The 14701-nt window shown below is 55.5% G+C and overlaps 1 protein-coding gene across 3 annotated transcripts in view; it reads left to right on the forward strand.

The window, feature by feature from the left end:
* GTF2IRD1 (GTF2I repeat domain containing 1) overlaps positions 1-14701 on the forward strand; it is a 112294-nt gene that overhangs the window by 67834 nt on the left and 29759 nt on the right. The window contains exons 15-22 of one of the 3 annotated variants that reach the window (XM_081557983.1): positions 800-847; positions 2008-2073; positions 3112-3295; positions 6726-6775; positions 6989-7045; positions 8751-8834; positions 10108-10291; positions 11008-11036. In XM_081557983.1, the coding sequence (XP_081414109.1) occupies positions 800-847; positions 2008-2073; positions 3112-3295; positions 6726-6775; positions 6989-7045; positions 8751-8834; positions 10108-10291; positions 11008-11036 (702 nt within the window). The remainder of the gene's footprint in view (positions 1-799; positions 848-2007; positions 2074-3111; positions 3296-6725; positions 6776-6988; positions 7046-8750; positions 8835-10107; positions 10292-11007; positions 11037-14701) is intronic. The other 2 variants (XM_081557984.1, XM_081557985.1) reach the window with 2 other exon arrangements.

A 14701-nucleotide genomic window follows, 5' to 3' on the forward strand; every position in this document is an offset into this window, starting at 1 on the left:
CCCTCTCCTTCCTGGACACTTGGACCCAACCCAAGTGTTCCCCTCCTTGGCCCCCCAAGGCCAATCTCCCCCTCCCCCTTACAGCCTGAGCCCTAACCTCCCATGTTGTCCCTGTGCCATGTCTTTGCTGCCTGTTGGACCCACATCTGGGGATAAGATTGAGTCCTTGCCAGGGTCAAGTCACCTTGTCAGAGGCCCCGGGACCTTAGATAGCTTCACATCCCCATCCCCTTATCCGTCTCCATTTTTAAGACTTTTTTTTTTATACAGACCATTTAAAAACTTTTATTGAACTTGTTATAATATTGCTACTGTTTTATGTTTTGGATTTTTGACCACGAGCCGCGTGGGCTCCCTGACCAGGGATCGAACCCACAACCCCTGCATTGGAAGGCAAAGTCTTCACCATTGGACCACCAGGGAAGTCCTGTGACTCTGTTTTTCTTTATGGCGTCACTGCCATCTGACATCATGTGTTATGTCTGATGTCACGCCAGGAGGACAGGCGTTGTCTTGTTGCTGAGCTTCCTCAGTTCCTAGAGCAGAGCCTGGCAGGCAGTGGAAGGAAGGATGGGGTGGCGCGGGGCTGGTCTCCAAGCCATGCATCCCCAAGGTGTCTGGTCTCTAAAGCTCACGTGGAGGCGAGGGTGGGTGCTTATACAAAACGGGTCCCTGATCCCATCTGGGGGTCACCATGCCATGCTCCAGACTCTGGGCCTGCACTCCCTGCCGGTCCGACCTCACTTCGGAGGTGCAGGAGATGATGAATGTGGCTGCGTGGCTCCCTCTTCTCTTTCAGACAAAGGCCCCAGCGAGGACCCTCGGCCCGAGGAAAGGCCAGTGGAGGGTGAGGCACTGTCCACTTCCCTCTTTTCACTCCCTCCCTACCCAGGCCTCCTCCCCTCCCCTGTCCTACGTCTCCCTTTTGTCTCTTCCAGACACCGGGTTTGGGGGTGGGTGTCCTATAGGCTACTTGAATTGGGAGGAGGTTTATAGACCTGTTTTCTAGAACTAGGAGGTTCGTGGTCAGAGGTAGGAGCAGCTGTTCCTGGTAAGAGAAATTGTAAGACTTTCTTATTTTGTTTTGTATACACCCTACTTCTTTCCAGAAAGCTTTCAAGGCTGAGGTCTGAACCTGGTCTTCCTGAGCAAGTCGAACTGAGGCCTAAAAGCACGAAATTGGCTTTGGGTCCAATAGACCTGTGCAGTCTCGGGAACATGGCTCATTCCCAGCTTGCAAAGAGTGAGAGTAGGACAGGCAGGGAGGTCAAGGTGAGGATGAGGCTGTTTCTGCCCCTGGAATGGAATGAGTGGGTGTCAGAGGAGAGAAGTGTCTCCCAATCCCAAAGGTGGGGAGTGTGACTCTAAAGGTTTAGCAGATACCTACTGCCAGCTGGTGGCAGCTCACTCCATTTGCAGGCTTAGTGCACACACACTAGTTAAGTCACCACGCTTAACTAGGCTTCCCAGGTGCCACAGTGGTGAAGAATCCACCTGCCAATGCAGGAGATGCAAGAGATGCAGTTCCACTCCCTGGGTCAGGGAGATCCCCTGGAGAAGAAATGGCATCCCACTTTAGTATTCTTGCCTGGAACATCCCATGGACAGAGGAACCTGATGCGCTACTGTCTAGGGGTTTACAAAGAGTCGGACGTGACTGAGCATACATATGTGTATGTGTACGCATACATACATAAGTCACTGTGCTGGTCAAGAGTGACATTCACATAGAAAGTCCCATGGTCACCCTTAGGCCTCAGAACCTTCCATTCAGGCCTGGTGATGCTGTAGACCCAATTTCGCAAGCAGATATTTGAGCCCAGGAATTGTGGACCTGTCTGCAGAGACGCCACTTCTGAGGAAATAGGTTATCTGTCATCACCACCCTTCCCCTTTCCAAGGTCTCAGCACAGGGCATTCTTGGTGCCAGCAGAGATGGGACATGAGCTGAGAAGCAGGGTCCTGCTGCCTCTGGGGAGGCTCAACAAACTGCCCTTTGCCTTCCAGACAGTCACGGCGACGTGATCCGGCCTCTACGGAAGCAGGTGGAGCTGCTTTTCAACACGCGATACGGTGAGCGAGGACCCGGGCAGGGTTGGGGGTGTCTGGGTCTCCCTCCAGCTGCCCTGTTATCAGAGGGACTGACCCCCCCCATCCCAGCTGCTCCCTGAACAGGGAGGGGCTAGAGGGGCTGGGGCACTGCAGGGGCTGCTGCCCAGCCCCCTCCTCAGCTCCAGACATCCCACCTGGGGAGACTGAGGCACTGCTGGAGAACCCCACCCTCTGAAACACAGCACCGCTGTCTCCTCCATCAACACACTCACACTCACGGTCTGCCTTAGCCTCAGCTTGGAGAGGCCGCTGTGTCAGCTGTAACTGCCCCTCTGTCCCCTACAGACACCCTCATTCAGGGTCCTCAGGAGGATGCACGCATGACAAGATCTTTCCTACTAGAAAGGCAGGGGAGAAGCCTACTCTTCATTCAGCCCCTGTGGTTGGCCAGGCGCTGGCAAGGTGCTTCACACACCTTCTCCCATCCCGTCTTACAAAATCCCCGTGTCCTAATGCCCATTTTACAGATGAGGAAAATCGAGGCCTGGGAAAGTGCCATGGCTTGTCTGAGGCCCCATGACTAGTGAGTGGTAGTGCCTGGCCTGGGCCTCAGATCTCTCCAGTTCCCGAGGTGTGGGGTTGGGGTTATTTATGGTGGCAGAGGGACCTTCCAGACGGCCTTTCTGGCAGCATGGGGACGAGTGGACTTGGGTGGAGCTGATGCCAGGTTCCACCAGCTGTCAGTGGTTTCTCCTGCACTGCCAGGGCATGAGGGCATGGACTGAGCATAAGATTGAGGGTCCCACTGACTTGGATTCACATCCCCGGGACCTGAGGGACCCTGGGACCTGAGACAAGTCACATCCCCTCTGGCCTCTGGGTCTCTTACCCACAAGACTGAGGCTGACAGTATTTAACCTCTCAGGAGGGTCAGGAAGGTTCAACTAAGAGCTAAGTTTCAAAAGGGCTCCGGCCCCCCCATGCAGACATGGGGAGGTGGGAATCGAGGCTCGTGGCCCCGTAGATCTGGGTGGCCCTACAGCAGCCGTATCTCTGCAGCCAAGGCCATTGGCATCTCGGAGCCTGTCAAGGTGCCCTACTCCAAGTTCCTGATGTACCCAGAGGAGCTGTTTGTGGTGGGGCTGCCTGAAGGCATCTCCCTCCGCAGGCCCAACTGCTTTGGGATCGCCAAGCTCCGGAAGATCCTGGAAGCCAGCAACAGCATCCAGTTTGTCATCAAGAGGTAAGGCCCAGCAGGGTCCACGGGAGCTGCTCCAGGCTTGCCCAGCATCAAGGAGAAGTGCCAAGTAGCTATTTTCCTCTTTAGATTGGGGAAGGCACTTTTTTTTTTCATGATCGGCCTCTAGATGAGGTTTGGCCTCAACTGAACAGGTGCTAGTTTTCCCAGCCCCAGCTGAGGCCTAAAGGACCTAAAGCAACCAGATTGATGCCCTTTCCGTCCCCAGGAGAGCAGTCCTCAGTTTGCCTGGATGTAAAATGGGAATATGCCTACTGGCTTGATCTTCTGGACCATTCTGAGCATCCTTTGGGGGTTGGAGGCATCCGAATTGACAATGCCCCATTTTCCCTGGATTGGAAAATCGGTCTTTGGCATTTCAGGTCTCTTCTCTTTCCTCAAGCATCTAGTTTTCGTCGGCGAGAGAGGACCCAGGGAGCTCCATTGTATCCAGCCTGTGTGCCCAACTGAGATATAAAGTTCCCCTGGAGGAGATGGAGGCAGCTATTGAATTTTTAAAAGATGAGGGAGGACCTGGGGGTGACCTGTTTCATGCTTCTCTGTGTTACTGGGATGTCTTGTAAATTTAGGTTTGGTTTGGTTATAACAAGAAAGGGGAGACACTTAAAGGTTTGCTCTGCCCGGGGGAGTAGATGGCCCCAAAGTTGGGAGACTCAGGGTGTCCTTCACGCCTAGAGTGGCAGGCTGGCATTGAGGTGCAGAGCAGGGAGCTCTCTTGTGGAGCCTGGTTTGCACCAGGTTAAGCAGGGAGGGTGGTATTCCAGGTACAGATAGTGGATACGTGGTTCTTTCCTTCCACAAATGCACCTTGAGTGCCCACCGTGTGCCAGCAGTGATGCATCAGCGAATGCCACTGAGTCCTGCTGTTGAGTTGGCTGATGTCATCAAATAAAATCCCAATATAATATCAGGTAGAGATAAATGCTGTAACGCAGGTTAAAGGGGCAGAGAGGGACAGGAGGAACCTGTCGATGGAGGGGACATCAGAGCAGAGACCTAATGAAGCAAGCCTTGTGAATATCTGGTAGAAAAGCATTGAAGCAGTGGGAGTGACAGGTGCAAAGGCCCTGAGGCAGGGACATGCTTGTGCATTTCAAGTCTAGCAAGGTGCCGGTGTGACTGGTGTGGATGGACCAAGAGAAGAGTGTGAGTGGCGAGGCACAAGAGGTAGCAAGGGCTGGATTATACAGGGTCTTGGGCCAGCATAAAGGGTTTGGATTTTATTTCAAATGTAATGAGAACTCACTGGATGGTTTTGAGGAGGGTGGGAGCAGTGAGGAGGCTGTACCTGGCCCTGGGGACATAGGGGCATCTTGGACTCAGTAAAGGTGCGATGGTGAGAAGTCATCAAATTCAAGCAGTGTTTTGAAGATGGAGCTGGTAGAATTTGCCAATGTGTAGGATGTGTGTGTGAGAGGAAGAGGGGCCTGAATGACTCCAGGTTGGGAACTGAGCAGCTAGGATGGTGGTGATGCCGTTTTCCGAGATGCCGATGATGAGGTTGGAGGTCAAAATCACGAGCTGAGGGACTTTCCCTGCAGTCCAGTGGTTGAGACTCCACACTTCCAATGCAGGGGGCACACCGGTTTGATCACTGGTCTGGGAACTAAGAGCCCACATGCCGCACAGCATGGCCAAAACATAAAAAAAAAAAAAACAATGTAAGAGTGGGATCTGACTTGTGTTATGTTCGATGTGTGGGGGGCCCTTGCAGGGAGGGATGGCAGGTGGATTACAGGGCTCACACACAAGGGAGAGTTTGGGGGGCAGACAGAACGTGGGAAGCTGTCAGCATCCCGGACGAACGTAACACATGGGGGCCGCTTGCCTCGTCCATCCCCTCAAACTGAGAACGGGAAGCACTTGGGTGGCTCCCAGACTCCTGGGTCTGAGTCCAGCTCCTCCTGTTCCTCCCCTTGACCTTGGGCAGGTTGCTCAGGTGTCAGGTGGGGTACACTGTACCGTTTATAGGGTGGCCCTGAAGGTCAAGGCTTAGCAAAGGGCTGTCACACTCAATCAAGGTGGTTTGGGGTTTTTGTTTGTTTGTTTTTAGTATCAGGTTTATTGAAGTTTAATTTTACCCTTTTTAAATGTACAGCACTTTGATTTTTGGCAAGCTCATACAGTCACATGACTACCCTCAAAATACAAAGCAGGACTTCCCTGGTAGTCCAGTAGCTAAGACTCCTTGCTGCCAACACAGAGGGCACAGGTTCAAGCCCTGGTTGGGGAACTAAGATCCCACATGCTCTGTGGCATAAGCAAAAGATTTTAAAACTAAATAAAAATTTTAAAAAGATATAGAAGCTTCCCTTGTGCCCCTTTGCTGGCTACCCAGCTCCCGGCAACCACTGATCAGTTTTCTGTCATTTTGCCTTTTCCAGAATGTCATATAAATGGCATCATACACTGTGCATCTCGCTGGGTCTGACTTCTGTCACTCAGCTTTTGAGATTTATCCATGTGGTTGCCGGTATCAGGAGTTCATTTCTTAAAAAAAAGAAAAAAAAATATATATATATATACCAAATTTTAAAATGAATTTAAGTAATCCCAGTTTCCTGAAAGCCAAGTGAAAAAAATGTTTCAAGTAGAAAAGAGTGATTAACTTTGTCCAGTGGAACCATTGGGATGTTAGGATTAAGGACTAGTTGGGTGATTTTAAGAGATAATTGGAAGAGAGAGATTGAGCACTTGAATATATTTATTTTATTTTGGTATTCCTCCTTTTAAAAAGTTAGCTAAAAATACTATCGAGAATATTAGTAAAAAAAAAAAAATAGCCATTTCTTACTGATTTTACTTTTAAAAAGGATACATTTTAGATGGAGATGTAAATGTTCTGAAATTAGCTTCCCCAATGGCGCTCGTAGTAAAGAACCCTCCTGCCAGTGCAAGAAACATAAGAGACACGGGTTCAATACCCTAGGTCGGGAAGATTCCCTGGAGAAGGAAATGGCAACCCACTCCAGTATACTTGCCTGGAATCTACGGTGGACAGAGGAGCCTGGCGGGCTACAGTCCATGGGTTCACAGAGAGTCAGATGTGACTGAAGCGACTTAGCAGGCATGCAAGCATGGCTGCATGAGCAACTTTGTTGAACATACTAAAAACTGGGACTTCCCTGTGGTCCACTGGTTAAGACTCTGAACTTCCAATGCAGGGGGCACGGGTTCAATTCCTGGTCGGGGAACTAAGATCTCGCTCCCGGCTGGATCCTCAGAACCCATCACAGCTGCCGGATCTCACACCCCCAGATCTGTCAGCAGGACCCTGCCTGGGGGACAGGGACCCCAGACCTGGACTGTCCAGAATCAAGAGGGCCCATTGCACAGATGTGCAGACTGAGGCCCAGAGGGCAGAGCTGGGGAGGCCTAGAGGGACCTGAGTGATAGCCCCTCTTGTGTTTTGCAGGCCTGAGCTGCTCACGGAAGGAGTCAAAGAGCCCCTCGCGGACTGCCAAGGTACCCTGCCCAGGGTCACGGGCTGGGCTTAGGAAGGGTCCCAGGCGTCTGCCACTGGCCCTCCTCCTGCTTCCTCCATCCTGGTTCCATCTCCCCTGGCATTCCTCCACCACCCTCCCCACCAAGTTTGTCCCCACCAGATGCCACCTCTATCCTGGGTCCCAGGAGCTACCCGCTCACCCTGGCTTCTCTCCCCTCCCCCAACGCCCCCAGAGAGGGATTCCGGGGACCCTCTTGTGGACGAGAGCCTGAAGAGACAGGGCTTTCAAGGTAAGGTTGCAGCTCAGGATGGGGTCCCCTGTCCCAGTGCCATGACCTTGACCTGGCCTTGGAGGGCCAGGCTGGGGGTGGGAGGGGCTGGCTGCCAACCTCAGGGCCCCCGGCAGGTGGGGTGTCGTCTGAGCCAGGTGGGCGGGCAGCCAGGCAGGGCCGTAGTGTATCAGCTCTAGGGAGAATCTCCACCAGGCATCTAAGGGTTCAGGGGACAGTGGGGTATGGGGTGAAGGAGCCACTCGCTGTCAGTCTGGGGAGGCAGCTGACCTGCTTGCTTGTGTTAGGCAGCCAGCCACGCCCTTCGTGCTTTGAAATCAGAGGAGAGGAGTTGCCGAGGGCAAGGAGGGTTCTCCTGAAAGGGAGGACTGTGGCCGGGCAGAGGAGGGGTGGAAGGACATGAGTGTGAAGGGAGAGGGGTGGAGGATGGGGCAAAGCTTGAGCTCAGGGCTGAAGGGGGGACCCTGGGTGAGAAACAGTGGGCGGCGGAGGCTCCATTCCACCCCTCCTGATGGGGGGCGTTGGTGGGACTACTCTGCCTTTTGGTTAAGATCAAATCGGTGGGCTGCCCAGGGGGCTCAGCGGTAAAGACTCCACCTGTCAGTGCAGTAGACGCAGGTTCGATCTCTGGTTGGGAAGATCCCCTGGAGGAGGAAACAGCGACCCACTCCAGTTTTTTTGCCTGGGAGATCCCATGGACAGAGGAGCCTGACGGGCTACATAGAGTCCACAGGGTCACAAAGAGTTCAACACTACTGAGCGTGTGTGTGTGTGTGTGTGTGTGTGTGTAGCATCAGTGGGGGCTGCTGTGACTGAGAGCAGCTGTCCATGTGCACGTCAGAGCAGCTCTGGAGAGTGGCTCTAAGTCCCCCAGGTGGGCCCTGGGTGGTCACTGTGACTCTAAGGAGAAAGTGGGGTCAGCCAGACTAGAGACAGGAAGGGCCAGGCCCTGGGGGTAGAGGAGCCTGGGGACCTGGGCCCCAAATCCCAGAGGGGCACCTGCTTACCACTGAGCCTCTCACTCCTTCCCAGGTCAGAACTTTCTGTGATGGGGGAGTCGAGTCTCTCACCTTACCCCATGGCTGTTCATACTCAGCCCTTTTAGCAAACTGGGGTCCACTTGCCCAGAGACCCATCCCTTCCCTCCAGCCTCCCCCCACCTCTCTTTTCCCACAAGGCAGTGTCAGGCTCTAATCTCCCCAACATCCGGGGGCCTCATGGCAGGTGTGGACACGTGGGCTTCTTAGCAGATACCCTGCGGGTGAGTGAGCAAGTGACCGTGGAAACTGCCAGGCTGGCTCCCTGGCTCCACCGGGTCATGGTCAGTGACCTCAGGTCCCTGCTTAGCCTCCTGCCCCCCTGCTGACCCTGACCGAGGCCCCGCTCCACTCACCGTGATGCAGGAAACTGCTCCCCTTCGTGGGGTCTCTCCCCTCCAGGTCTGGCTCATCGGTGTGGTTTTCAAATGTCAACAATTAACTTAATTTCCGACTCATCGCTGTTGTCGCAACAGTGTGCGTCCTTCCAGAGCAAAGACACGTCCCCGTCAAGATGTTAGTGCTGGAGTTCTTCGAGGGGCCCCCTCCAAGGAGCTGATAATTGCCCAAGAAGGAGTTCCCCATAATTAGAAAATCATATTCTGTAAAAATCATCAAGTGCCTTTTCATTTAACAGCCCAAATCCGTAATTGTTTTTCACTTGGCAGAAAATTATGACGCCAGACTCTCGCGGATCGACATCGCCAACACGCTGAGGGAGCAAGTTCAGGATCTGTTCAACAAGAAATACGGTGAGCCCCGGGGTACCCTGGCGAGAAAGGAAGAGAGATGGGGCCAGGGTCTCCTCTGGAAAGACCACTCAACCCGCATGCAAACATTTCTTGAGCACTGGGACTTCCCTGGCGATCCATTGGTTAAGACCCCACACTTCCAATGCAGGAGCCACAGGTTCAATCCCTGGTTAGGGAACTAAGACTGCACATCATGGATGTGGCCAAAAAAACACTACTACTGCTACTACTACTACTAATAATAAAAGCACTGGATTGTTTAAGATGGTAAATGTTATGATGTGTGAATTATGTCTTAATAACACTGAACAGACAAGCTAAAGCAATGGCACAAACCAGGGGTGACATGAAGACTCAGCAGTTCTATACATACTGAATTTGGGGCTCTGAGTTCCCTAGGAGCCAGAGCAAAAAGGGACATGAGACCAGTTATACCATTCCCAGTGTCCATGAGATAAAAATTATTAGTTTATTGCCCAGAAAAAGTTCAGCTGTTTCGCCTTGTCCAAGATGCGGGAGATTTCTGCAGGCTTGTCTTCATAAGTGGGCTTCCTGGGACACTGAGGGGTGTCCAACCCTTGGTCCTGGAGGGTACTCCCATGGTGCACCCCGCCTAGTCAGGGAGCCATGGATGTTCATGTCAGCCTGACAGCAGACAGCAGCTCAGAGTGGGTCAGCAGTGGCCTCAGGACAGCCCCCAGGCAGTGGGACAAAGTACAGGCCCTGGGATGGACATGCCACTGCCCTCTGCAGAAGCTGGGCAGCGGGAGTGAGTCTGAGCCCCAGATACAGAAAGAGGGCCTTGAGGTCTGAGCCACACCCTGGCTGGCTTCCCTGCTCCCACATGCAATCTGTCCTCTCGGGCCAGGCCAGACCAGAGCCAGGGTGAGGCGGAACCTCACTGAGGGAGGAGGGTCAGGTGTAGGGAAGGACCAGGTGTGCCCACAAGGTACCATCTGCAAGATGGCTTTCGGATTCTCAAGCTGTGAGGCTGACATGTTAGAAGCGGTCTTCTCCCCAGCAACCATAGCCACACATCCCCTGCCTGCTCCTCGGCTCGGCCCGGGCACAGACCCACTCCCCCAGCCCCCTAGGCCCCCCACTTCCCGGTCCCCTACTGATTGTGCCTGTCTGTAGCGCTACCCGACACCCCCCATTCCCCCATGTGCAAGGGTGTATCACACTCGTATATGCAGAGCACCCCTGGCTGCTGACAACACACCAGCACTGCCTGTGGCTCCCGACAACACTTCTCCGTCCCTCTTGTCCACAGGGGAGGCCTTGGGCATAAAATACCCGGTCCAGGTGCCCTACAAGCGGATCAAGAGTAACCCCGGCTCAGTCATCATCGAGGGGCTGCCCCCGGGGATCCCGTTCCGAAAGCCCTGTACCTTTGGCTCCCAGAACCTGGAGAGGATCCTTGCGGTGGCTGACAAGATCAAGTTCACCGTCACCAGGTATTCAGGGAACGGGGGAAAAGAGAGGAGGCAAGGGCCAGGCGGGGCCTCGCGTCGTGGACCCTTGGCCTGGCCTTCGGGTGATCCTGGGCTTTCGGCTGGACAAAGAGACTTTCCCAGCACCACCTGGATCCTGGGGAGTGGAGGAGGGGGCCCTGCAGACCAGCTGGGGTGCAGAGAGCCCCAAAGAGATGAGACTGGGTCCCCCGTCCCCCCCATACACCATAGCAGGGGTAGCCTTCATGGGCCCCGTCTTCCTGCCTCAGTGGCTGCTTGCTGCACTCCTGTTCCCCTCGAGAGAGGCCTTAGGCCCGTGTCAGAGGGGAGGAGACCCAGACAAGTGGTACGCGTGGTGCTGCGGAGCCGGCAGGGGCGGTGCCAGCGGGAGACCCTGCTCCACCTGGTACAGAGGCCCTGCCGACTGTCCCAGGGTCCCAGGGTCCCAGAGTCCTGTGCACACGGAGCCCCAGGCATCCTGTTAAATGCAGTTTCTGGGGAATTCCCTGGCCGTTGGGAGATTAGGACTTGGTGCTCTCACTGCCAGGGTCCCGGGTTTGATCCCAGGTCAGGGAACTAAGATCCCACAGGCCACACCATGCAGCCCACTACCCCAAAAAAATCCAGATACTCGTTTAGCTGGTCTGGGGCAGGCCCCACACATTCCTCACAAGCTCCCAGGCCCTCCCCTGACACTCCCGTCTCTGTTTCTTTTCCAGGCCTTTCCAAGGACTCATCCCGAAGCCTGGTAAGAGGCGCTGGCTATGGGAGGGCCACATGGCGTTGGGGGCAGGGGCGGGCCACGGTGCGAGGGGCAGAGGCCGGAGTGGAGCTCACTGTGGGGCGCAGCTTCTGGGGTCCCGGAGCGGGAGCCCTGCCATGTCTGCCCTGGGCACTGGCCCCCAGGTGAGGGACGTGAGGAGGAAGGTCAAGTTGGAACCTGGACCCGGTTCCTGTGACGCAGAAAGGGATGGTGGTGGGGCACAGGTGACTTTCAAGCTTCACTTGGCCGGGATTCAGGAGGGAGGGGCCCGACTGGGTCAGTGACCCCCAACTTCCTCCATGAGGGGCCTTGCTGAGCAGATAAAGTTGATGACAGGTGGGTTCCTAACTTCAGAGGGAGGGGTGTCTGCGTGGAAACCCGCGAGCTTGGTGGTGAGATGTGGGCAAGTGTTTACCCACTTTGTAAAATGCCTCTCCTGGCCCTTCTCAAGGCATCCACTCCCGTCCATCCTCCCACAGGCTATGCCCTGGCCCTCCCAAACCCTGAATGAGCAGAGGCTGTCCCCGCGGCGGTGACATGACCACCCGATCACTTGGGATGGCCCAGGCCTTCGAGGAGGTGGCTGTGTGTGCTGAGCCCAGAGCCTTGCTGCCTCTCCCCTCCTCCTACACAGAGCCGCTGGCAGCCCCGGGCCCTTGGGGAGGCTGTGCTGGGGACATAAAGAGCCTGCAGTACAGGGATCTGAGGGCTTCTGTGGTGGCTCAGTGGTAAAGAATCCGCCTGCAATGCAGGAGACATGGGTTTGATTCCTGGGTCGGGAAGATCCCTTGGAAAAGGGACTGGCTACCCACTCCAGTATTCTTGCCTGGAGAATTCCATGAACAGAGGAACCTGGTGGGTTACAGTCCATGGGGTCGCAAAAGAGTCAGACACAACTTAGTGACTAAACAACAACAGGAATTCGATGTCATGGCCCCAGCCACGTTACTCGCCACCCATCTCTGTGCACCCTGACCCTCCTGCCTGGACCTGTTCCCTGTGCCCCGGCCTGGCTTGGTGGGCTTCTGGGGAGGGGGCGACCTGGAGGGGTCAGACTCACCAAGGGGTATAGTGATGTGGCAGTTGCCATCGGCTGCAGGGACCCCCAGGAGGAGAAGCAGAGGGAAGGGAGCTCGGAGAGGGTTTCAGGAGAGGAAGGCTCTGATGGGTCCTTGGGAGAGCCAGGAGGAGAGGGAAGGAGAAGCAGGTGATCAGATGGGTGAGCAGCACGGGTCCAAGGCCCACACCCAAGGTGATTTTCTAGAACTCTCAGAGGTGCCATCAGATGATGTCAGTAAGGTAGAGACGGTAGCCCTGGAGGAAACCTTGCCAAGACGTTTCTGGGCATCAGACCCACTGCAGACCGCTTCACCTGGGTCCATTTTACACGTGTTTCTGGAGGTCTTTCCTGCCATTGCCACACAGTGTTCTGGGTACCATGGTTACAGCAATGGACACACACAGGAGGCATCTTGTTTACTCCTTCGATCTGGGAATTTGGCATGAAAGCCCAACTTTCAGGGGGAAACTGAGACTTGCATCTCAGCGATATGCCCACGTCATGCAGCCAGCAGGTGGCCTGGCCGGCCTCTGGGCCCGTGATCTGGAGCAGGTCGCCCCCATGGGGAGCTGGGGCCCGTGGCTGCTGGGGGCTGCAGGACAGAACACAGAAAGGAGGGCCCAGGTGCTCGTGAGGACATCACAGGCCCGTGGATCCCCTTCTCATCGCATTCCTGGGCCCATCCCTGCCCTGTGACAGGCCACCCAGCTGGCTGTGGACCTGCCTGGCTCCAAGGCCGTGGCCGGTGGCCTGTGGTCCACTCGGCTGCCCCAAAGCAGGGGCCCCGCGACCCCATCAGCACTTGTACCACTGAATCAGCTTCAAGCCGCTGCCCGCTCCGACTTCTGTTTCTGCCCAGTAGGTGTCCATGCTGGGCAGTGTCGGTCCTGCTCCTACAAGTGGCTGCCGCGGGAGCGGGCAAGCCTCCCTCTGCTGGAGAAACACGGCGAGGCGGTCCCTCGGCCTCCCCTCTGCACGCCCTGTGCTGCCCAGGCCTTCCTACCCAGGCTCCGTGGAGGCCTGAAAGTACAGCAGCTCCAGGAGCGTGCATGTGTTTTAATGAGTTTGAAAACGAAGCAAGAAAATGTCATTTCTGACCCCTGATGTGTGCTGGGCTATGAGTTCAGCGCTTGGCCCTGTTACCTTTTTCTGTTCCTTGCCCGCCCTGCCACCCCCGCCTTTTTTTTTTTTTGATTGCTCTGGGTCTTCATTGCCGCGCATGGGCTTTCTCTAGTGGCAGCGAACAGGCGCTTTGTGTTGCGCAGGCTTCTCATTGCGGTGGCTTCTCTTGTTGTGGAGCACAGCCTCTAGGGCTTGTGAGCTTCAGTAGTTGCAACGTGCAGGCTCAGTAGTTGTGGCACACGGGCTTGGTTGCTCCGAGGCGTGTGAAATTTTCCCCGACCAGGGATCGAACCCGTGTCCCCCACAATGGCAGGTGGATTTTTATCCACTGTACCACCAGGAAAATCCTTCTGTCCTTTTTTTAAGGATGAAGAAATAGGGCAGGGAAACTTCGGTGACTTTCCCGGGATGCCCAAGCCGTAGTGGAGGAAGCATTGACCTCACACCTGGCTCCCTGCTCCATCTGATGCCAGGCAGGTGGCACGTCATTCAGAGCAGCCACCAAATAGTGGCGAGTCGGGCTTTGGGGAGAAACGCTGGGGGCAGAGAGGCAGCCAGCAGCCTTCGCCTCCTTCTAGGGGTGACCTCTTTCACTGACCATGGCTCGCCCTCCCGCAAGGGGGTTTTGATGGCGCATCTTCCTGTTTGAGCAGCTACTTGAATCCCAGCCTTTACTCCGTGGTGGCCACCTGCCCCCCATTTCTCTGTGCCAGTCTGCCCACCCGCCCATCAACCTTCCCCATGGCCCCTGTGTGTGTAGAGAAAATGAAAGTGTTAGTCACTCAGTTGTGTCCGAATCTTTGCAATGCCATGGACTGTAGCCCACCAGGCTCCTCTGTCCATGGAATTTTCCAGGCAAGAATACTGGAGTGAGTTGCCATTTCCTTCTCCAAGGCTATCTTCTCAACCCAGGATCAAACTCGGGTCTTCTGCCTTGCAGACAGATTCTTTACCGTCTGAGCCACCAGGGAAGCCCCTTGGAAATGCTTTCTCTGTCCACGTGGTACAGGAGAGGATGGCAGACTGCCTGGAAGAGGAGACGGGAATGTGGCCCTGGCTCCAGGCCTCGGAGATGGAACTGTCAGCGCCTTTCCAGGCATTGGCTCCCCGGGCCAGGTGTCAGCCTGGAGGGGCCAGAGCCGGCCAGCTCTGCGCTTACTCATGCCACTTGTCACACTGGGCTGGGAAGGCATCCAGGCTCCCAGGGGCCTCCAAGGGTTCACCAGAGGTCACTGGGTGCCACTCCTGCCCCAGAAAGGGCTGTTCCCAGACTGTCGGACAGTCACAGAAGCCTGATATGGGCCAGCTCCTGGAGTTCCAAGGGGAGTGGGAGCAGGAGATCCGGTCTCAAGGGAAGGCGGAACGGTGGCAGGCGCCAGAGCCTGGAGGAAGAGGGGCTGTACCGGAGGCGGGAGCCCTGGGCACGTGGAGGGGTGGCAGATATGTGTTTTGGGGTTGGGGGCCGAGG

The sequence above is a fragment of the Giraffa tippelskirchi genome, chromosome 13 (genome assembly GCF_054371585.1).
Source record: "Giraffa tippelskirchi isolate mGirTip1 chromosome 13, T2T-mGirTip1v1.2.pri, whole genome shotgun sequence".
NCBI lineage: Eukaryota > Metazoa > Chordata > Mammalia > Artiodactyla > Giraffidae > Giraffa > Giraffa tippelskirchi.